The sequence below is a fragment of the Melospiza melodia genome, chromosome 1, assembly GCF_035770615.1.
Source record: "Melospiza melodia melodia isolate bMelMel2 chromosome 1, bMelMel2.pri, whole genome shotgun sequence".
Taxonomy (NCBI): Eukaryota; Metazoa; Chordata; class Aves; order Passeriformes; family Passerellidae; genus Melospiza; species Melospiza melodia.
Window position 1 is genome coordinate 142,036,575 of NC_086194.1, and position 22,934 is coordinate 142,059,508.

General features: G+C 40.8%; 2 protein-coding genes across 3 annotated transcripts; one reads left to right on the plus strand and one right to left on the minus strand.

The window, feature by feature from the left end:
- Positions 1-13: 13 nt before the first annotated feature.
- On the minus strand, positions 14-14,219 carry ELOC (elongin C). Of its 2 annotated transcripts, none has more exons than XM_063170414.1 (4): positions 14,134-14,219; positions 6,797-6,855; positions 5,214-5,357; positions 14-2,651 (listed from the first exon to the last, which is right to left on the minus strand). In XM_063170414.1, exons 2-4 carry the CDS (start codon positions 6,798-6,800, stop codon positions 2,461-2,463), a joined length of 339 nt encoding a protein of 112 aa, XP_063026484.1. In that variant the 5' UTR covers positions 6,801-6,855; positions 14,134-14,219; the 3' UTR covers positions 14-2,460. The 2 variants fall into 2 exon arrangements, with proteins under 2 accessions (XP_063026484.1, XP_063026493.1); XM_063170423.1 differs by lacking the exon at positions 14,134-14,219 and adding an exon at positions 13,683-13,818.
- Positions 14,220-14,925: 706 nt separating this feature from the next.
- Positions 14,926-19,455, plus strand: TMEM70 (transmembrane protein 70). The gene is given in 3 exon segments (XM_063170437.1): positions 14,926-15,252; positions 16,291-16,402; positions 17,517-19,455. Coding segments are annotated over 3 exon segments (897 nt in total). The 3' UTR covers positions 17,975-19,455.
- Positions 19,456-22,934: the final 3,479 nt, after the last annotated feature.

A 22,934-nucleotide genomic window follows, 5' to 3' on the forward strand; every position in this document is an offset into this window, starting at 1 on the left:
ACAGAAACACAGGTTTAAAAATTTTCAACTTTGAAATTTATTTAGAACTCAGGGGTTAAGCGTGGTAAGTTTCCAATTGTCTGATAATAGCATACCCATTTAACTACCATGGAAATTGCACTAATTCTCCCTGCCCCCCTCCCCCTTAGAAATCTGGTTCATTTTAACAGCCGGTGGTTTTGCAAATAGTGCACTCTAGGACACTACTGCAATTCCTGAGTGTTCAAAGCTACTGTATAATACATTAAGCTTAAAGAAAACCAACAAAATTATTATTCAGAGCTAAACCAGCTTTTTTACCTTACTGCTAAAGTACAGAATCTTCAAATGCAAATGTATTTTAACAAAATCAAGGAAATTGTTCTAGAATTCTTAAAAAGGGGAAGAGAAAAAAAAAAAAAGAAAAAGCCCACTGTTTTAAAAAATGGCATCCTTTTTGCCTTAGTTTAAAACTAACTAATTTTTAGCCTCAAGTCATTAGCCTCAAGACTGTTAAAAATGGCTAGTGAACTTAAGACTCACTCAGACTGATATGTAGTTGTGACTAAAATATCCATGTTGGTATTCCTTGACCTTTTAGGGTATTCCTAGCGGCTCTAACAAAAGCAGCATAACAGGGTATCTCTGGTTTATCATTCTAGTGCTCTTGAAAATGAGTTACTAACAGCACTGACCAGAGTGCTTACACATGGAATTTCAGACAATCACCCTACAATGCACTTCAGCTTTACAGTGCAAAGCCAATCTAGTCACAAACATCCCCACATTAAACACATTAAATTGTGCCAAAGTATGTGACGTGAATAAATGTCAGCTAATCTACCAACACACTGACAAACGTCAGCATTGTTTAAGCCCAGAATAAAATTTCACTTGTCAGAACTGACTTCCTCCATGGGCAGACTGCATAGTCTATCTAAGCTACTAGTTTTCACCCAGGAAAATCTCTTCCAAGTTGCATTTATGTTGACAAACAGGTTTAGAGGAGAGTTTCAGCCCTCTAAATTAACTGTGAGTTAAAACAACTAGAAAGAGGTTCCACCATCAGTTGATGGGATTTTTCCATGATAGACCACCATCACTTCTTGATCAAAACAAAGCTGAAGCAGTGGCAGCTGATGGAAATGCTAATTACATTGTTCTTGCATCATTTCTCATGATGCATTAGTTGTATTCTCATTTACAGATGATTTTAGCAGAAGGGTTCTTCAGGCTGCAGCTGAACAAAAAGCAAGTTTTTGTCTTGTTTGTTTTCTTTATGGAAACTTGTTTTGAACAAAGAACTGATACTACAGGCCACTGTCAGCAGGATCTACCAAGAGATAACATATTCCACTCTAGTATTGTGTCAGTGGCTTGCCAATCTTTTTCTCCTAAAACATTTTTAAAAACACTGGAAATACCTATGAAATTTATAAAACAGCTCCTAAAACATCTGCTTAATGTCCTTTCCTTCAAATATAAAAGACCTCCACATTTCAGGGTCTTTTGCTATGGGTTACAAGGGAGAGGCTGAGGAAGAGGTAAAAGGTAGGACAACTTCTATTTTTTCAGTTGTTATGTCACAAAATTTAAATGACTACTAAATGACTCTACTACTCTAGAGATTAAATACAGACTTTACATAAACAATCAGAACAATGGAAATAAACCATAACTGAAGCCATATAAAATCCTTATCAGGTCAAGTGACAGTATATTAAGAAAAAGCACATATGTTATATAGAAGATAATATACACAGATTTTAAGAGTTATTTTGCCCCTTAAAAGTCACTGTCAGTAGGATCACAGTCTTACTGTACAGACAAATAACTGGAATATTTGAAATTACTAATGGGGTAAATTGAGGTTATAGAAGCAAAATGTTATCAAGTACACCTTTGCACATGTCTAAACTATGACTTAAATTAAAAGCTTTAAGCATTCTCCTACATACTCCACTTTAAACCTAAATGGAATATCACTGATAGTATATAAAGAGGGCACTTCTAATCTAGTTAGTGTAACTATGCTACAGGACAGCTATCTTACAAAGGAGATTAAGTTCAGATGTTTAGAAACTTTAAAAATAAGAGAAAGCTAGAAACCTTTAACAGCTACTCAAATGTAACTATAATTATCTTTTAGAGAGTATTAGGCTAAACTCCAGTATTTGCTACAGCCATTGTATTAAAAGAAAGTTCTACCACACCTAAAGGATAAGGCATAGCCATCTACTAATTGGCATATTTGTTTATTTGTCTCAGTTTGTGAAAAGGTCCTTATTTGTGTAAGCAGCAAAACAAACTCCAACTGAATGATTGCTATATGCAAAAGAACTGAAGGCAATTGCCTCTGCAGTGAACTTTACAGTTCTCAACAGCACACACGCAACATGCTATCTGAAAAAAGTTACTAACTGAACTACATGTATTAAATACTGAAAAAAGTTTTACATTTTTTATTATAATTTATTTTATTTAACAATCTAAGAAGTTTGCAGCCATCAGAAGTTCCAGTGCAATTTCAGGTGCAATTGGGAATTCAGGAATCTCCGTAGAGCTGTTAGTATAGCGGACCTTGTAGGTGAAATACATGCATACTTTGGATAGGACATGGGATGGGATCTCTCTAAAATTCACCTCATTTGTTTCATTTTCTGCAAACTGACCTGTAGAAAGAAAAAAACAACACACAAGAACACCAAACCAGAAGTCAAAATCTCAATTCACTGCAAAAAAACAACTTACCATATTAATACAATGCATTCTAAATAGACCTGCCTAAGTCTCATCTTCCCAGGTATTAGATTCTCCATTGTAAAGCAGGATGTGCCACATTCAGAGCCCTCGGGAATATTAAGACACCCAGCATTATGAAATGTTTATTTAGGCTGCAGCCTATCAACATTATTCTGAACAACTACACCAGAAATTTAGATTTACTCCAATACAGCTGATAGAGTTTAGCTGTGTGCTAAGCTCTAAGAGGCATCAATCCCAATTTCTGGCTGTCTTATCAAAGGGAAAAAAAAAAAAAAGGTTTCTAGATGTTTCATATCTGCACACACATATGTGTATATCAGCAGTCCCTTCTATGAGCCAGTAGCTTTGAATTCCTCAGTTTCAGGCAGATTTGACAAGAGAGTTGAGACCTCAAAGACGCATTACCTTGATAAACAGTGAAAACAGATAGAACAGCAGGGACAGGGAAATTCTAGTTGCACTGGAGGGAAGTTTACATGCAGTGCAAGTTTATCCCTATTAGATACAAAAGAATTTATTCAGAATTCAAATCTCAAAACACAAGTACATTTGAAATTTGATTTCTATAGTGCCTATAACCATGAAACCTGGATGATAAAAAAGTTAGGATCCTATAATAGAAATCCCACAGGATTTCTATTATTTTTGTCTCTCTTCCTCTCACATCCTTGGACTTTCAACTCATTAAACTGAAAGGCAATGAAAAAATACTAACATTAACTCCATGTTTATGGGAGACTAGCAACATTTAGTTCCCACTATTTCTGTGGGCATCTCCTTCTAGCTACAAAGCAGAGCTATTTACTAATGTCTACACAGATTTGTGTAGAAATATCTGCATGCACTGAAGCACATGGTTTGAATTTTAGTACAGGAACAATTGGAAGCAAAAGAAGAAATGTTAGCATACTGGCCAAGCTACAGCACTGAAACAAAAGACTTATACATCAGTGAAACTATAACCTACTGAACTAGACAGCAACAGTACTTTTCCTTGTGACCCATTTGTCTTGTTAGTACTTATATAAAATATTCTGGACTGCTGAGACCTATAGAATCAGTTTCTAGCCCTCTAAGCAGTGACTTTGTCTTTTATTCCTCCACACTGAATGAATTCAGAGCAAGTCTTGTAACTATTCTTCCTTTTAGATGTCTGGGAGGCAGACATGGACACAAAACACTTATTACATATTTTCAAATGCAACTATTAAAATGACACTGAGAATTTTAATTGCTCAGTTTGCCCAAGTATTACTAAGTAATTAAAAAATATTTTAAACCAATAGATCTCTCCAGTCTCACCAGAATCTAAATGAGAACATAAGAAAGACCATATTCAGCTCCAAGCTCCATGTAGCCTACTGCCCCACCACCGAAGTGGCCAAAGGAAAACACACAGGATGAAAGTATAGAAGAGAGAAAGCACTTGTGTTAATTTCTCCCTGTTCTCTCCTCCACCCTTTTGGTCTTCAAAAATTAGTTCAGACATTTCTTAAACCAGATATAGTCTCGTATATTCAGCACCATATGACGTCCTTCCCTCCTGTAAGTTTATCTCCCCTCACCTCAAGCTAACTTTCATCGTTAAGCTCAGGAACTCCTTGTCATAGGATGCTGTTAACATGTGGCCTTAACCCCAGCAGGCAGCAAAGCACCACACAGCCTCCTGCTCATTTACCCCTGCTGTGGGTGGACAAGGGAAGAGGAAAGGAAGAGTAAAAGCAAGAAAACTTGTAGGCTGAGAGAAGGGAAAGGAAACAAAACAAGTGATGCAATGGTTATCACCATCTCCCATGGGCAGACTGATGACCAGACAGCTCTCAAGCAAAAGATGGCTTGAGAACTTCCCTTTTTTACACCTCTCCCTTTTGTACTTTGGAGCAGGACATATGGAATAATATCTCCTTCAGTAGTTTGCTCAGGTCATGTTGGTTGTGTTTCCTCCCAGCCTCTTGCACACCCTCCTGTCTGGTTATTGAGTGGGGAAAGAGTGAGAAACAGAGAAGGCTTGAACAGTGTGTATCTTTCAGTAACAGCTAAAGCAGGAGTGTTGTTGGCTCTGTTTTAGTCACAAATATAAAGCACAGAACATGTGACCTGCTATGAAGAAAATTAACTCCATATGGAATATCAGAAGTTCTGCCAAGGATGTGGAAATAAAGAACTACCAGCTTTCATTCATTCTGAACTTGGCAGCTCCATGTTTCATATAATACTCTCAAGTTGTCATACCATGGGAAACTAGTAGCAATGCAGGACAGAGTAAGACCCCTAACTGTCCAAATAGCAGAGTCAATTTTAAGTCTGGTACCACAATACCCCAACAGAAATGGACTGTTCTGCTGGAAACTAGACAGGATGTGGAAAAGTTAGCATTTTTTCTAACTTTCACTTACAGCATGATAAAAATTCAAACTGTCCAAAAGTGAAAACAAAGAAAGTAAAGGTACTAAGTCTTCTGTACCTACCTGGTCCACTCAACATAGCTTTTATTGTTCCTGATGTTAATGCATGCTCTCTTTTTACAATGAACTCATGGCCATCAGAGGATATTAACTTCACATACATCGCATCTGGGCCCTCACACCCACCGTACGTCTTCTCTTCTCCATCTGTAATGGAAAAAAAGACAATGATTTCAGAACACAATATACTGATTCACATTACTAAAAATGCAAGTTGCAGTTTTTTCTATGACTATGGTTGCAGACTGAAGAGCACAATACAACCAGAAATGAGAAAGAAGCACTTTACATGTTTGAAGATTATTTTTCTGAAGTAACCAGGAATCTGTTTTAAAGTAATTTTGCAAAACCTGAATTTTTTTTTATTAACATCCTTCCATCATCAAATTCTGACATGATTTTTAAAATCTACACAGGAATGAAATTTTCCTTTAGACATTCTCAAGTCAATTGAACGTGCTACTGCTTCCTTCCATTAAATTTACAGTCATGTTTATCATACTAATACTTGCTAAAAATTAACCAAACATGTATCTGATACTGAAAAATACAGACAGCAAGGAAAAAATGCCTTCTGAAGCACTGATAAGAACAAAGCAGTCAATATTCCTGCACTGAAGAAATGACATGAAGTAAGACTCATTCTCCCTGACTGCCCAACCAGACCCAGAACCATACAGCATCAGTGCATGCCTGTGCTGTGGCCTTTGGCAGAAAGCATGGAAAGTGTCAAAGCACTAAACCTAGGGAGATTTGAAAAATTCTCCTCACAGCAGTTGGACTGCGCTTCCTGTTTCCCTTCTGTTTTACTGAATATCTGCTCTCTACTTTGTTTCTTCTGAAGCCTTTATCCCCCTTCCCATTTTGGGCCTTCTTTTATTGTATCCTGACAGTGCTACTTTTAAAAGCTGAATTACTGTTGCCTGTGTAGCAAACAAAACATTCCCCCAGTCAAGTTGCTTCGTGAACTTCAAGTTAAAATTCTATTATGTAGCTATTACCAATTTTAATAAAGTTCTACCAGCGCCAAACATGCTATAATACAGTCAGAGACAAAACCAGAATCCATCCAATCCTGTTTCATTAACCAGTCATTTGTTGAGGCAGAAACAGTTTCAGAGATGTAGTCATGTCACACATAATGTAATTTATCAGAAATCAGTCTGTATTATGATCTCTGAGCCAGAATTCAACAGGCTGACTTTAGTTAACAAACAAACAAAGAATTATTTTAAAATAAGTACACAGTGAAATTTTCTTGGCCACTATATAAACATTTAGTGCTATAAAAGGCTAGAGGCTTTCCTATTTTAGTATGTACATTTTCAGGACTATGCATGTTAGGCAAGTGAAATTTTTTGTTAGAACAGATGCACTCTGAACAAATCTTCCAGTAAACAGTCATTTGAGGAAATTCTCCTACAAAATATCAATGGGAAGTTGTTTAAAGCATCTATAGGAAGTTTGAGGCTACAAGAAGTGACAAGATCAACATTTAAAGCCTTAGAATCCACCTTCTCTACTGACGTGAGAAAATGCTTCAAATAATACAAAACCAAGAAACACTCCTGAAGTTGTGAACTTACCCATTCTCTTCTTATAAAAAAATGTTTCTTTTCAACTGCAGATTTTGCAATAGGAGCGTCTGAAAAAACACAAGGGGCAATATTTTGAGTCAGCAGCACAATTTTTAAATTCCCCTTTACTTACTAGTCTTTATGTTACCATAAACACTCTTCCAAAGAGAACATGATGACAGACAACACGCAGTGTTGATGAGCAGTATGTTTTGACAACAGGAAACCTAAGAAGTTCACCCATGGGAAATGCAAACCCTGCACCTTAGCACCTCCAGTACTGTGTGGAGGCCAACCTGCTGGAAAGCAGCTTTGCACAAATGGCCCTGAGGGTGCTGGTGGACAAGCTGGACATGAGCCAGCAGCGTGCCCTTGCAGCAAAGATGGCCCACAGCATCCTGGACTTTATTTAAGAGCATTCCCAGCAGGCTGAGGCAGGTGATCCTGCCCCTCCACTTGGCACTGCTGGGACACATCTGGAGTGCTGGGGTCAGTATGACAGACTGAAGTGAGTCCTGCAAAGGGTCACAAAGATGACTGAGGGATTGAAGCACTTGTTATACAAGGACAGGCTCAGAGAACTGGGGTTGTTTAGGCCAGAGGAGAGAAGGCTCAGGGATCAGTCTAATCAGTATGCACTAAATACCTGGCCTTCAACCTGTCCTTCACAGAAGATTGACAGTTCCCAATATCACCACCAATATCACCTAGATAATCTACTTCAGACATATATTGTGGGTACAGTTAACCAGGAGCTCCCATAGCTGGTATACTGATATCCAGCTTGCTGCATGTGTTTTTCTCTATGGAAAGGAAATCAAAGAGTTAGAGAAATGGAAGGACTTATTTGCAAAACAAATCTGGTATGTTCACATACAACTTCTATTTCTTTATCCCAAGCTGCATCTCTTCTGTGTAAAAGAAAACTTGGGAAGAGAAATTCTACCCACCCACCTGCTGTCCTAAAATTCCTTTCATAACAACAGCCACTCTGCAAACATTAGCCCAGTACAAATCAATGACACTGCTGTGTGTCCACACATCTAGGAAAATAGCACAAGTGATTCCAGATGGTCTCCCAGCTGATATGCAGGGTTGAGGGCAGTAAAGAGATCAGAATAGAGACCACATCCCACATTTGCTCCTTCCTATGTTTCTGGTAAACATTTATTAAAAAAATGTAAGCAAGCTGAGGAAGCTGCACAATTTGGAAGAAGTACTACAGACACCTCTTTGCTATTGTTGAACACTTCACTTCTGCCCAGCACTTTGATGCTGGTTTATTCCATCTGTCTTTTTTCAAAATGTCACTTTGATGCTGGTTTATTCTGTCTTTTTACAAATATGAAGCAGTGCAAATGTCTCCTCAGGCTTTCATAAGAAGGCACTTTGTTATGCTCACCTAATGAAACTACACACACCTAAACAATAGTTTTTAGTTGTCTGAAGAGAAATGAGCAAAAATAATCCTCCACTTACACTGCTGCTTTCTTTGAAAATCATCCTGACTTTACAGAAATATCTCTAAAAAATATTTTCTTTACCACTGATATGAGCAACATTTTAACCTGTACTCTTGGCAGGGGAAAAGTTCCTGAATATAAGGCACACTTAAGAATGTTCTTTGAGAGTTAATTTGGGTATGCTATAATAGAAATTCCCTAACATGGTGTGTTAAATGCCTTCATCACTTTCCCTAATTCTAGGAACTCATCTAAGGAACTTATATTTGGGTGCTGGGACAGTTAGGGCCCAAAACTGATGGGATCTTGCACCCTATTTCAACAGTTTTTTGTAAATGGAAATCAGTCATCTTATTGGAGAGTATCTGTTGCTCAGGAACTGAAGAAATGCCTCACATTCTACTTTGCAAAAGATGATCACTTGTACTACCTCTTTTTCTAGCCACAAAACAATTTCCTACATTACAAAAGAGTAGTGAAACCATCCATGATTTATAAATAATAATACTTGGAAAAAAAAAAGAAAAACAACAGGGAAGTGAAACCACTCTTTGGAAGTGTTGGTGCTGATAAAATATGCCTTGGTTTACAATACAAATAATGCCACTAAACACAGGAGTAAAGGCTAGTTAATGGGAATGCAGACATATTAGCACCTTGCAAGGTAAAAGCCTAAGTTCAGGAAACTAATACATTGAAAGATTGAAAACGGAGAACTGAAAAAGTATACACAAAAAAAGCAGATGTTGCAAAAATACACAAAGAGCATTTTAATAAATCAAGTGTGCTATCATATGATTAGAGAGGAAAAACCACAGTAATTAACAAAGAAGAAAAAAGTCATCAGGCTCAGTGGTCTGAGTTCAATGGTGCTAAACAGTAAAGCAGGATAAAAATGCAGTAAGCCTTCATAGTTTTAGGGCATGCTGAACTAATCTAGTTCCTAAAAAATTAATCAGTCATTTTCTTTGGGAAAAAGGAAACTCAAGATGCAATCTGGGCTTCATATATCATCTGGGGTTAAATGTGATGAGAGGTAATCTTAAAATGAGAAATAATCTTTCTACAAGACTACAAGAGTACAGTATGGTGTTGCAAACATAGGAAAGAACTACTAGTTCCTCCAAAGAAATATGTTGGGTTTTTTTTTTTTTTTAAACAATGCTGCCAGAAAAGAATAGGCAGATTTGGATGAGACAGAATGGAAAGCATTGCCACAAAAGTGGGACAAAATGTAACACAGACAAGTGACCAGTTCTGAAGAAGCCACATGAAATTCAGTCATAAGAAATCAAGACTCCTGCATGAAGGGACAATACAGTCTTCTTTCATGTAGTCAGGGCATGTTATTTGGGACTATAGTCTTTCTGCGGTAAACTATAAACTGATGGAGGTCTGTGGGAGCAAAAGAAAAATAAAAGGGTGAGGCACAAAGAGGCAAATGCACGTTGAGGATTCCTTTTCAATAAAGATAGGGAGTATGAGCAATGTTGCAGATGAGCAACAGCTTGTCTGGAATACCACATGTAATTCTGAATTCCTTTTTTCAAGAAAAAGAAGTTTGAATTAGAAGAATTACAGAGGGAACCTACTGATATGACTAAAAAGCCTGTTTATAAAAGAAAAATTAATCCTCCTTATTCAGCTTAGCAAAACTGGGATGAAGATAAATATAAAAATTCATTAAAAGGATAAACATCGGCAGAAAAATGATGCCAACATAATATCTCAGTTTAAGTTCAACTAATGAAAATAAGCAAAAATAAGAGTACAATTTACAGCGCTATTCCAGAATCCAAGTTTGGTTCTGGATACGGAAAACTCCAAACATTTGACTGCCAAAAGTAAAGGATGAAGAAAAGCCAACCTGCTCTCAAGAAAAAGACATAATATTTCCAATATATGATGCATCTGATATGTTAGCAAGGGACACACTGAGTTTCACTCAATTTCCATTTTGATGCAATGATGTGTCTGTCATTAAAAAAGAAATCATAAACACCATTAGCAGTATAGATTTATTCCTGATAAAATAGCCAACAGCAGAGAGCCCAGAAAAATCAGAGAGCCAATGCAACAAATGAGGAGAAAATAAAAACAAGAAACTCAGGAACTCTGAAAAACCTAAAAAACCCAGTCATGTTTCCTCTTCTGGATCAAGAAGTGCTCAGTCTGTCACGATATTGTATGAGGACCAGAATACTTTCAAAGGCAGAAAAAAGTACACACATAAAATAAACCAAAAGAATATAGAAATACCTCCCACAAATTCTCACTTCTGCATACAGGGAATACAAAAAGAACATGGAAGGAAATCTTCTGTACCTTTTTTAAAATTGACAATGGCATGGCCTTAAGTTTTAAATAATAGGTCAAGGAAAGTCAAGCAACCTGGTATGTTGTCTTCCCAGAAATTATTTTCTCTCAGTGTATTTCCAGTGTACTGTTTATTACAAAACATATCACTACATTTTCCTTCTGTATAATGAAAGCAGCATAAATGACAAGACAATGGGAATAAAGAGACAGATTTCTGAACATGCTTGGTAACTACCTACATTTTCATTACTTTTCCACATTTAATAGTTGCCCTGTTTGACTTCAACAAGGCTACACCAATGCAGCAGTCAGGAGAAGAACAACACAAGTTTTGTTAATGTGCACTTTTTACATATATTGACTTGTCTACTTCAGACTCTTGCATAGAACCACTAATTTATGTTGAAGTATGTTCGCAATTCCATTTGCCCTTCAAGAAGCTTATGTGGCATTACCACAATGCAGTTCAGCTCCCTGACTTAAATGTCAAAAAACCACATATATTAATATTACTGTTCTCCTGCTTTGCCTCCTTAAAAAAAAAAAAAGGCAAAAACCTGCATTTATTAAGAGAAAGTTTACATAAAAGGGATATGCCACTTTTTAATCAGAAGGAGCATACAACATAACTAAACCCAGTGTATTTGGCACAGAAATTTTCCAACCAGTCTAAAAATTACTTCCTGCTACAGAAAACATAGAATTGTCTGGATATTTGAGAACTGCAAATTGCCACAAGCTGCCAGAATATTTACACCTACAAGGTGAAATATCACAAACTTCTAAACCACAGCAATTAATCCACACAAGGCAAGTGTTCTTGTTTCCCTACCTCAACATCTTCTTACACCTCTAAGAAGAAATGGGAACTTTAGTCTGTTTAGTCTAATCTTCTTCCTGCTTCTCTTGACCACCAAATGCAAGAACAAAACTGAAAGTGGGATGTTCACAACCATCCCAGCTCACTCCCAAAGCTGCATGCTGGTCTCCCAAGCTTGCCAGAATTTCCAGAATATCATTTCTTTGTATGCCTTGTATGCCATTGAGTGGGACAGACGTGAAGGACATAGGCTGAACACACTGGAACACTGCACAGCTTCCAACCTTCACTGCTCTGTTCTCATTTGCACAAGAACATTGAATCTATGCAAACATTTCAAGCATTCAGATTCTTTGATCCCACAGGAAAATCCTTTAAAAACTCAGCTTCTGGTTTAAGGAAATTCAAATAGCTTCCAACTCATTAGGTGCACGACAGACACACGACTTTTGTACACTTCAGCTGCTGACACTTGTATCCTACACTGTCCATTTCTGGAAAACATGGCAAATTGGCCTTCACCAACCCCTATGTTTGTTTAAAAGCCAAATGTGACAATTTTTTTTTCTGTCATTTATATATCAGTAAGAGTTTATCAATTACCAAAGGCTGCTGCATGTTACAACTGCAGCCTCCTACTGTTCAATCTTAAATTCTACTCTATCCTGTATAATAACTTGTTTAAAAACACTGCTCTTCAGTTTAGCATTCACTGCTCAGCACACATGAAAAAATAATTCAGGTAATAATAATTAAGGGATTGAAACATATTTAGAAAAAACATCAGGAGAAACTGGGAGAGCAGGATTTCCAAATCAGCTGATTCACTACTCCAATACTCTCAGGCTCTAAAATTCAAATTTCCTGGGGCACACAGGAATGTGAGAGGAAGGCATACTGCACCTGAATGCTAGCTGAGATAAACAGGAGATGGGGTAGGGATTGCATGTACAGACAACAAAAGATCTTAAGATTTATTTTCCTGTTTAAAGAAACTTTCCTTTTCAGTAATTCCCCAGAAAGCTTCAAGCAAAAAAACCCTCAAAAACATGGGCAGGGGAGTGTCACTATTTTCTTCCAAAGAAACTTCCAAGCTGTACTGTACAGCTCTTGCCATTGGGGCAAAAGAGGGAAAATTCTACAGGGCATGGATTTCTGCCCTTTTGTTACAGGCATTCACCAAAAACTGCTGTTATGCAAACTACCCCACAACAAAGCCAACTAAATCCTGAGCCTTTCTAGGTGCTGAGAGACTTGTCAAAATACATTGAAGTTCCTTAAAATAATCTGACAAACCCCACTCTTTCATGGCATAACTTGAGGATTTATTGTAACATACATGAGAATTGTAAAAGCACAGCACAACACCGGAGGCTGAGGATCCTTGAGTGTGATACTCATTTGTCTCTCAATAACAATATTAGAACAATTAACAACATTAAAATTCTTCACATTAAGACTATGTGAAACTATCTAAATCTGTTCATTACCCACTCTGGCATAGGGAAAAGAAAAAGATCTCAAATGGCTTTCCTCTGACACAACACGGGAAAAAATAAATGCTGTAGTGCTAGAAGTGTCTAAAAAATATCCCAACGTTCCAAGTGAAAGTGTTAGCAAAACCTTTCCTGATGTAAACATTTTACTGATATAACTTAAGCTCATTAAAAGGCTGATCTCAAGGCATAAGGTGCGTGCCACCTGCGCAAAGATGTGGCCAATGTACTACAGGAAAACTAATGAACACTTACTGCCCTTCAAAGTAACTCTTCAGTTAACTGAACATGATCCCTCTCACAACAATTATTTTGGCCCTTATTAGAGCAAAAGGAGAAAATTGGGAGCACGTAGGGGATTACTCAGAAATAAGTGCACCAAGTGGTTCTTACCCTAAAGACCTCTGACGTGCCCGTTTATCTATGTTTTTCTGGTTTGCTTCCAAAAACCATCGAAGCCAAGTAAACAAACGGCCTGTGACTATCTAGGTCTCCTCAGAACGCAAAGCTTAACTTACCAAACGCATTTAGAAATATTTAATAAAAGTTAAGTGGTGAAAGACCAAATTGACTGTCAAAGCGAACTGCCAGCAGCACCACCACCTTTTCACACACAAATGTGAAGCCCTCAATAACTTACCAATGCTCAGGTTACCTTGTACTAAAGCAGCACCTCCCTCTGAGGAACACAGGGCACTCAAAAGCTCGTTTCTGTCTATACAAGTAGGGGTATCACCCTTTTCTTTGCTTACATTCGCCGACCAGACAGCCGAATCACTTTAACCAGCGCGTCTCACCTTGGCAAAACAACCCCTGGGGGCGCATCCGAAATTCTTTCGGCCTGAACTTTTCCCCTCTCCCTACGGCCTGGCGTAGGGAAGGGGCGACCGTCACTTACGGCAGGAGTTCGGGAGCGATGCTCAACCCCAGCCCTGCCCCAGAGCCCCTTTTCCGGCGGCGCCGGGGTTCCAAAGAGAGCGTTCTGGGGGAGGAACGCGCCTTTCGCCACCGCCTCGGTGGGAGAACCCCGGCCCGGCACCGCGCCCCGCGCACCCCGGCGGCCCCGGCGCCGCTCCGGCCGCTCCGCCCGGGCCCCGTTCTGCCCCCCCCGCCGGGCGCGGGGCGAGGCCCGCTGACCCGCCGCGGGGCCGCTGCCGGGGCCGCCCGCCCCCCGCCCGACGGGGCGCCCCGCCCCCGCGGTGTCCCCGGCGGCCCCGGCGGGGTCTCGCTCCCGCGGCCGCCCCTCACCCGTGGGCGCCGCTCCCTCCGCCCCGCTCGCAGGGCCGCGGTGTCGGCCCAGCTGCCTCCGAGCGCTTCCGCCCGGGTCACGGGCCGCTTCCGCTCCCCCGCGCCCAGCCCGTGCGGCGCCCGTGCTCCCGGCATGCTGTGCGCGCCGAGCGGTGCATGCTGGGGCGCGTAGTTCCCGGGGGCATCTGCAGGCCCGCCATGTCAGGGTTTGGGGGTGTCGGCCGACAGCGGCCGAACATGAGCGAACGCCTGCCCGGCTGGCCAGGAAGGCCAGTGGCGTCTTGGCTTGTGTGCAGAATGGTGTGGCCAGCAGGAACAGGGCAGTGATGTGCTCAGCGCTGATGAGGCCGCACCTCGAGTCCTGTGTTCAGTTCTGGGCCTCTCAATTAATGCGCAGCATCGAGGTACTTGACGCTGTCCAGAGGAGGGTAACGAAGCTGGGTAAAGGCTCTGGCGCATGAGCCTTGTGAGGAGCACCTGAGGGAGCTGGGAGATTAATTTAGCCTGGAGAAGAGAAGGCTCAGTGAAAACCCTATGGCTCTCTCCAACTCTCTGAAAGGAGATTCTTAGGTGGGGTCACCCCGGCCAGCTGGCGAGAGGACACAAAGCAATGGCCTCAGGCTGTGTCAGGGGAGGTTCAGGTTGGGTACCAGGAGGAATTTCTTCACAGAAAGAATGTTAGACTTGGAATGGACTGCCCAGAGACGTGGTGGAGTCACCATCTCGGGGGTGTTTAAGGGATGATTTGATGTGGCAGTTAATGCCATGGTCTAATTGACATGGTTGGACTCGATGTCCTCAGAGGTGTTTTCCGGCCCAGCCGATTCTGGCATTGCGCGGCTGGGCGGGAGATGCTGACGGGGGCGCCGCGGAGCCGGAGCCGGCCGGAGCCTCCTCCTGCCGGAACCAAAGCGCGGCGCGGCGGCGGCGCACCGGGGGCTGTCGGTGTGGCACCGCCCGCCGTGTCCCCGGTGCGGCTGCGGCCCCGCCATGCTCCCGCTGCTGCTGCTCCGGGCCGCCCCCGCCGCCGCCTGCCGCCCCATCGCCTCCGCATGGCTGCGGGGCGCCGCGCACCCCGCCTGCCGCCACCGGGCCGCTGCCGCTGCGAGGCCCCAACAGGTTCTGTGTGGGGACTGTGTGGGAGCGGGGGGAGCGTTCCCGCCCCCGGGGAAGGGGCGGCGGCCCTGGGCTTGGCGGTTTTGCCCTTAGGGGATGTTGAGGAGGAAAGCGAGGCGCTCCTCGGGGCGTACGCTCAGGTGAAACCGCCCCTGCAGTGCTTTTTCCAGCTCTGGGGCCCCCATCGACCTGCGGGGGCGAGTCCAGAGGAGGGCACCAAAATGACTGGGGGCAGGTAGCACCTCTCCTACGGTGAATGATTGGGGTAATTGAGCTTGTTCAGCCTGGGGAAGAGACGGCTTCGGGATGACCTAATTGTGGCCTTCCAGTACCTGAAGGCAGCCTACAGGAAAGTCCTGTAGGGAAAAGGGTCTTTTTACAAGGGCATGAAGTGCCAGGACAATGGGGAATGGATTAAAACTGAGAGTAAGTTTAGCTAATCTAAAGGAAGCTATTTAGCTAATCTAAGATATTAAAAAAAAATCCTTTTCTGTGAGGGTGGTGAGGCACTGGAGTAGGTTGCCTAGAGAAGCTGTGGATGCCCCAACTCTCAAGGTGCTTAAGGCCAGCCTGGATGGAGCTTGGAGCAAACTGGTGTCGTGGAAGGTGTCCCTACCCACAACAGGGCTGTTGGACCTGGATGATCTTTAAGGCCCAGTTCAATCCAGGCCATTCTATTATTTTATGATCAGACAGAGATGTCATGAGTGCAGATGCCATGAATGTCTCTCTGCAAAGCTGTGTGTAAATCAATTGCTGGCTCAATTATCAGTAATGGAGTTGCAAATATTTCATGCTAATTTGGGATGCTTACATGGTAAGTTATTAAAGCAGTCAGGCAGCATATTAGTTGGAGTTTCTGGCATGCTTTGGAGTGTAACCTAACTTTAATCCTTGGTTTGAAATGCTGGGGGTAGGTTCAGGGCAAGGAGAAACTTTGTCTGAGTGCATACATGTACATGTATGTGTGTGTATGCATGGATAAGTACATGTAAGGTGTAATACTGATGTTCTTAGCCCTGTACTGGTTTCATCTTTCAGGTTGCATCTTTTCAAGGAGTGGCTGTTCGCAGCCTCAGCACATCCTCCCCTCACGATCACCCAGAACATGGAAGATTAGTTTATAAAGGAAATTTGGCAAAGACAGTGTTGGGTATGTGACTCAAAGTGGTTTATATTGCCTTTTTCGTTGTTGTAGTTTTAACAGTATTTAGTAACTTTAAAATGAAACATTAAAAGTGAGTGTTCTCCTTTCCAAGTTTGCCAGAATCTGGATCATATGTACAAAACAGGGTGGTGGTGGTGCTTGGTTTCTGCTTCTCTGCTTGGGTGTGCAGGGAGCTCTGTTTGTCTCTGTAACCCCTTAGCCTTCTTTGGCTTCTCTTGAGGCCCTTGGGGTGGCTTATCCAGCCCAGTAAGCAACAAAGATGAGTTATAACTGTTGCTTACATTCTGTGTGCTTGGAAGTGTTCCTGAAACACTTTCCCAGGCAGGCAGGTATTATGATGAAGAGCTCCATCTCTAGTGAGACTTTGCAAATCTTTCTTTGGCCAGTGAATGTTGCAAAGACCTAGTGAAAGGGAAAGCCATTGTATGTTTTCTGATACACATCTTTGAAATGTGTCCTGACATACTTATTTGTCACAGCATCTTGGGCTCCTGGTTTTCAGGGTGATTTAAGGACTGTGGGTAGTCCACAGCACTGGCTACTGTCTTTCAAGCCACATGGAAAATGGGTGGGAAGTACTTGCTAATATTTAGTAACCCAGGGTTTATTCATGGCAGTATAAGCCAAGCTGGCTTCTTTGTAATACGCTGAATGTCAAGATTAGTTGTTGATGAGGGGAGAAATTCCCTGTCTGCCATCTCTTCAATGAGCACCATTAGATGTGTCCATGAAAGAAGTCAAGTATCATGAGAAATCAGTTCTTCTGGAGTCAAGTCTTATTAGAAATCAGTTCTTCTGCCTGTGAAGGCAGAAAAGAATTTCATGTGTGCATAACAGCTAAGAGCTGACTGCATCACAGAAATAGAGCCAGCTTTGATAAACCCAGCATGAAGGTGCAAACAAATCAGAACAGTGGCAACGAGGCAGATTGGGCTTTCAATGATTTCTCCATAAGCTTAAAAAAATAGGGAAAGAGGTTTTCAGTAACTTCATTGGTTCAAGTAATGGCATTGTTATGTGGTAGGAAAATACAGGTAATTGTAGGGAAAATTTTGCTCATAAGTGTTAAGCTTTATTTTCTTTGATTTCTTTTATATAGGTGTGAAGTTTTTCTCTTACTCCACCAGCATATTCAACCTGTTCATGATGCCCTACATCATGCTCAAAAGTGGTATTGGAGTGGAAAGTTTGCTTGTCCAAGGTGCCTTTTATGGGTTGATTGGGATTTTTACGTTTGTAACTCCGGTTACTTTGCATCTCCTTACAAAAGGTTACGTGATCCGGCTCTATTATAAAGATGAAGTGGACACCTATACAGCCATTACCTACAATGCCATCTTGGCAGAAAAAGCAACTGTTTTCCATCAGAAGGACGTAAAGATTCCAGACATCTCCAAGATGTTTACAACATTTTATGCTAAAACGAAGTCAATGCTTGTTAATCCTACGCTTTTCCCAAATCCTCAGGATTATAACCATCTCATGGGCTATGACAAATCCTCAGTTTTTAAATTTGAGGATTTAGAGGCGGTAAAGGAAGCTGATGAAAGGAAATAATTTGAAGATAATGTCAGTGTTATTGTCCATAATGCAGTACTATATATGTGAAAGAATGTAAAAATCTATTACACTTTATTACACTTGCTTAAGTATTGAGTAGCTGGAGTTTTCTGTATGCATTTTGGAATGTATAAAGAGAGACACTTTTTAAAAAATATTGCAAACAATGTGAGGATTTCTTTAGAGTTAATGACACATAAAATACAGTAAAAAAAAGGAGATGCTTAGCCCTGTCATTTGCTTGTTTATTCTTGGTTTGATTGTTGGTTTTAGCTCTCCAGAGAACTGTAAAATGCCTGAGCTGTGTGGCAGTCCCACCACCTCTGTGTCAGAAGACACTAATTTCCTATCAAGTATGTAGTTAAGATGTTAAGCTTTAAATATTAATTGTACTTAATCTGAAAATACCAGGCTTTTTGTTGCTGCTGGTGATGGTATAAAGGGAGTGATCGTGGCTTTGCTTTCCCTTTGTGAGACCATCGGTAGCCAGGAGTCTCTGGAAAGCAAACAGGTATTCTTGTGAATTCCTGCTACAACTCCCTGCCAGAGGAGAGAAGAACATGGGGAGAATGGGTGTGTATATATAGAGCAGTAAGTTCTAGCTACTCAAAGGTACTCTCTGGTAAACTAAAGTCCCACTCCAAGCAACCCTGTCCCCAAAGGTGGAGGGCAAGAAGCTTCTCTTCTTGGGCATGGGAAAGCACTGTGACATAAGATTGGCTCTGTGAGCATCCCACTGACAAGAGGTACTGTATTTGAATCAACAAAGAAAATTGTAGCAGCTAGTGGTTAAAATGCATTCTGTCAGCATTTATGTAAGGTGGGGAAGCAATCGTGCCTTTGAAGAACACACATCTTGATTTTCAGATGACGAAAGCCACCTTTTACTCAACTTGAAAAGGGGAATCTGGTCTTGGACTGGTTCTTCTCCCTTGAGTGTGTAGAAGTTGGATTTAAATTTTTTAGCTGAAGGCACATAAACTGACAGATACTTGTTTTCAAAGAACGAAGGGCCTTAATATTTTGAGACATAAAAATTACTGAATTGAAAAAAACCCAAAATTAGAATTAATCCTTTTGTATTAACAGTGCCCTTTGTAATAAGAAAATCTGATACTTGCTACTAGTCATCCTGATCCTGCAAATAAAAAAATGATAGCTAACTTTCAAGCTGTTTCCTAAGTTGTAGCTGAAAAACTGTATTTAAAAGTCTAAATGTCTTCCAATACTATTATTTCAATTTCCTTTTTTAGGATGACACCACACATGATAATTAACAAGGGTTTTGAATGTTGCTTTTCTGACTGCCCTTGGTGTACTTGCTTAGTAATTAAAAAGCAAATTGTCCCATCCCAATATTTTTGAGGCAGGTTTTTTGGGTTGGCACAACTGTAATTTTAAAAGGGCGATAATGTCTTGTTAAGCCAGTATCATTCCATGGGTAGCAATAATATATAAATAAAATTTTCATAAAATTATATGGAACATGTGAGGTTCAAGTTATTTTGAGCAAGCAACTGTGATCACCTGGTTGTACTACTCATTGAAATGATGTTTTACACTTAGTTAAAAGTAACCTTTGATGCATTCGCTCACTTCTTTTGGTGCTTGTTGCATTGAAAGATGAGTTTGGCTTGATCTTCCAATGACAAATATGGGGAGAACAGGAAATAGAATTTGCTGGAGAAGGTAAAGGAAAGGCCCCAAAATTATATATATGTACTCCATAAGCAATATCAAAATCCTCATCTTTTCCTTCTGACTGCAAAAAGTTTTCATTTCTAAATTTGAGATTTGGCCAATTCAGAATTAAGCAGCAAGAGTAAGATATCTCCATGCCAGTGGCTAAATTTCTATCTATGGAAGATAAATATTATTCTGCTCATGTTCTGGTAGTGAAAAGCTAGCAGGTGGCTTTCTGACACACAGATGATTAAAGATTAATATTAAAGAATCCAGAATTCTACCAGAAGATAGGTGATCATTCTGTCTGGGATGTAGTTTCAGAAAAAATACTTCATACTTCCAATGTGCAACTTGAAAATAATAGGATAATACTTTAATATTAGGAAAAAGAAGACCAGACTTACTGAAGATACTCAATATTCTACTTGCTTTTGCTTTGTTTGCTGCTACACTTAGATTGGAATTGTAGGACCATTTAGGTTGGAAAGGACCTCTAAGATCATTAACTCCAACCATTAAGCCAGCACTGCCAATTCCACCACTAAACCATGTCCTTAAGTACCACATTTATGTATCTTTTGGATGCCTTCTGGCATAGTGACTCAACCACTTCCCCAGGGAGCCATGCCAGTGCTTGACAGCCCTTTCAGTGAAGAAATCTCTCCTAATATCCTGGCTGAACATCCCCTGGTGCAACTTGAGACTGTTTCCTCTTGTCCTATATTGCTTGTTTCTTGGGAGAAGAGACAGATCCCCACCTTGGTAGAACCTGCTTTCAGGTTGTAGAGACTGATAAGATCACTCCTGAGCCTCCTTCTCTCCAGACTGAACAACCCCAGTTCCCCCAGCTGTTTGTTCCTCATAAGACTTGTGCTCCAGACCCTTCACCAGCTTCACTGCCCTTCTCTAGACACACTCAACACCTCAATGTCCTTTGTGTTGTGAAGGGCCCAAAAATGAACACAGAACTTGAGTATACTTGCACATATTTGACTGGTTTATATTGTTGAGGGCAGTTATTCACATTAGAATCAAAATAAAGGAAGGGGATTGTAATCCAAAAAGACTTCCAAGATGTGTTTCTTCTCTGCTCTGGGTTCTGAGCAGTCTGTCTTAAGGTATTTTTTAGTGCATTGTCTGCATTTCCAGGTGGGAAGCTCTGAAATACTTTGTGTCTTTCTACGGTAGAAAATGTGCATAAATCAGAACAGGCCCTTTTGTTACTAACATATCATGCAAGGGAATCAACTGTGGTGTGAGTGTTTCCATAAACAAATTACTACCAGGTAATTCCCAAAGTCTGTTAACTCCATGTCTGTTTAACAACCCTATTAATTATGTGAATGACTATTTTTTCTAGTGTATTTTTCTTCAGTTTCACACACTTGGTGAAAACCAGTACTAAGTGCAGAACTATTACTGCCTGCTAGCATTTTCATCCCTGGAAGTTGTTGATATTTCTTTGGGTATAGGTAACTTGTACATGATATGGAAGAAACTATTTATGAGATCTAAAGAATATGCTTGTACGTGTGGAGGTTCTGAAGGAAATACTGATGTAGGAGCCCAGTTTTCTGAAATAAATGATTTACAAACTCCTTATTTGCAAGGAAATGCCTACTGTGAAGGCTGACAGCTCCAGCAGCCTTTTCCGGACCAACCAATCAGTTGTACATAGCAGCTGGACATGTCTTACCCTGATCCCAGTTTCACTCAATCTGGTATGAAGAGCAGGAATGTATCAATGTGTATCAGCAATAGTGTGACCAGCAGGACCAGGACAGTGATTGCCTTCCTTTACTCAGCACTGGTGAGGCCTCACCTCATGTACTGTGTCCAGTTTTGGGGCCCTTAATTCAGGGAGGACATGAAGGTGCTGGAGTGTGTCCAGAGAAGAGCAATGAAGATGCTGAAGGGTCTAGAGGGTAAGTCCTGAGAGGAGCAGCTGAAAGAGCTGTGATTGTTTAGCCTGGAGAAAAGGAGGCTTGGGGGGAACTTTTCTTAGAGGAGGTTGTAGCCACTGAGGTCACTGATCTCCTAGGCAACCAGCAACAGGATGAGAGGAAACGTCCTCAGGCTGTGCCAGGGGAGGTTCAGGTTGGACATCGGGTGAAATTTCTTCATAGAAAGGGTGATTAGACTTTGTAAAAGGCTGCCAAGCTCATAGGTCAAACCTATGACTGAACACCGCTGTGCCAGCTACACCAGGGCACTGAGTGCCACATCCAGTCTTGCCTTGAACACCTCCATCTGTGACGTTAGTTTTGGCATGTTTTGGTCCTTTCCACTGCACCTCACTTCATCCCAGACAATTTTCTTGTAGTCACTAAATCTCCCCATTTTCTTTCTTTTTTTTTTCTTCAATTGCATTTCATTCGATCCTATCTCCTTTCCAAAGTGTTTGTAAGTCTTTTGTGTTTAGCAAAATTTCGTTTCCCTTCCCGAAATTCCATTGCCTTTTGGGAAGGGAAACAAAATCTTGAGAAACAGAAAAGGACTTACTCTGGAAAGGAGATAGGATCAAATGAAATGCAATCTAAGTTAAACCAAAAAAATCAGAAAATTGGGACATTTTGTGACTACAAGCAAATGGACTGGGATTAATGAGGTGCAGTGCAAAAGACCAAAACGTGCCAAAACTAACCTCACAGATGATGCAAAAACAGGGGGGAAAAAATCAAGGAGGAAGACAGAACTTTGAGGGGAAGATATGAGAAACATGGCATGGATACTGAAAAAAAAAATTTTGCCAAAGTGAAAGCCATCGAAAGCATGGGATGCCATGAAGTGCAAGGGCTTGGACCAGACCTTGCCAAAATTGATCCCCATTGAAATGGTAAGATTTCCTTTTCCTAAAGGAGTTGTTCAAGGAAACACCCTCTATATGTTGGACTCTGTGATTTCACTGGTCTTTTCCAACCTAGCTAATTCTGTTATTCTGTATGAAATTACTTAAGACTCCTTTCTAGACACAATCTTCCTATCCCTTTCCAGCCTTAAAAGCTTCCAAAAAAGGTCATAGATGACTGCTTTTTTATCTTTTCCCTTTGAATAATAGTCAGGATATATGCAAATTTTTCTTTTCAGACTTTTGCTATGTGCTATTTTCTTGCTGGTGGCCCTCTCCCTTTCTCAAATTTTTGGCCTTGTCCACATTATTATTCATTAGTCCCTATCTTTCTTAATTCTAAAGTACAAAGTTCCTTTTCATATTTTAAAGTTATTTTTTAAATTAAATTGTCCTACAACCCTCTTTTTTTTTTTTTTTTTT

What these genes read in the sequence shown, in the direction of transcription:
- ELOC (XM_063170414.1), bottom strand. An exon ending in AGCTATGTTGAGTGGACCAG is followed by an intron (nt 2,652 to 5,213) that starts GTAGGTACAGAA and finishes TTCTTTCTACAG; the next exon opens with GTCAGTTTGCAGAAAATGAA.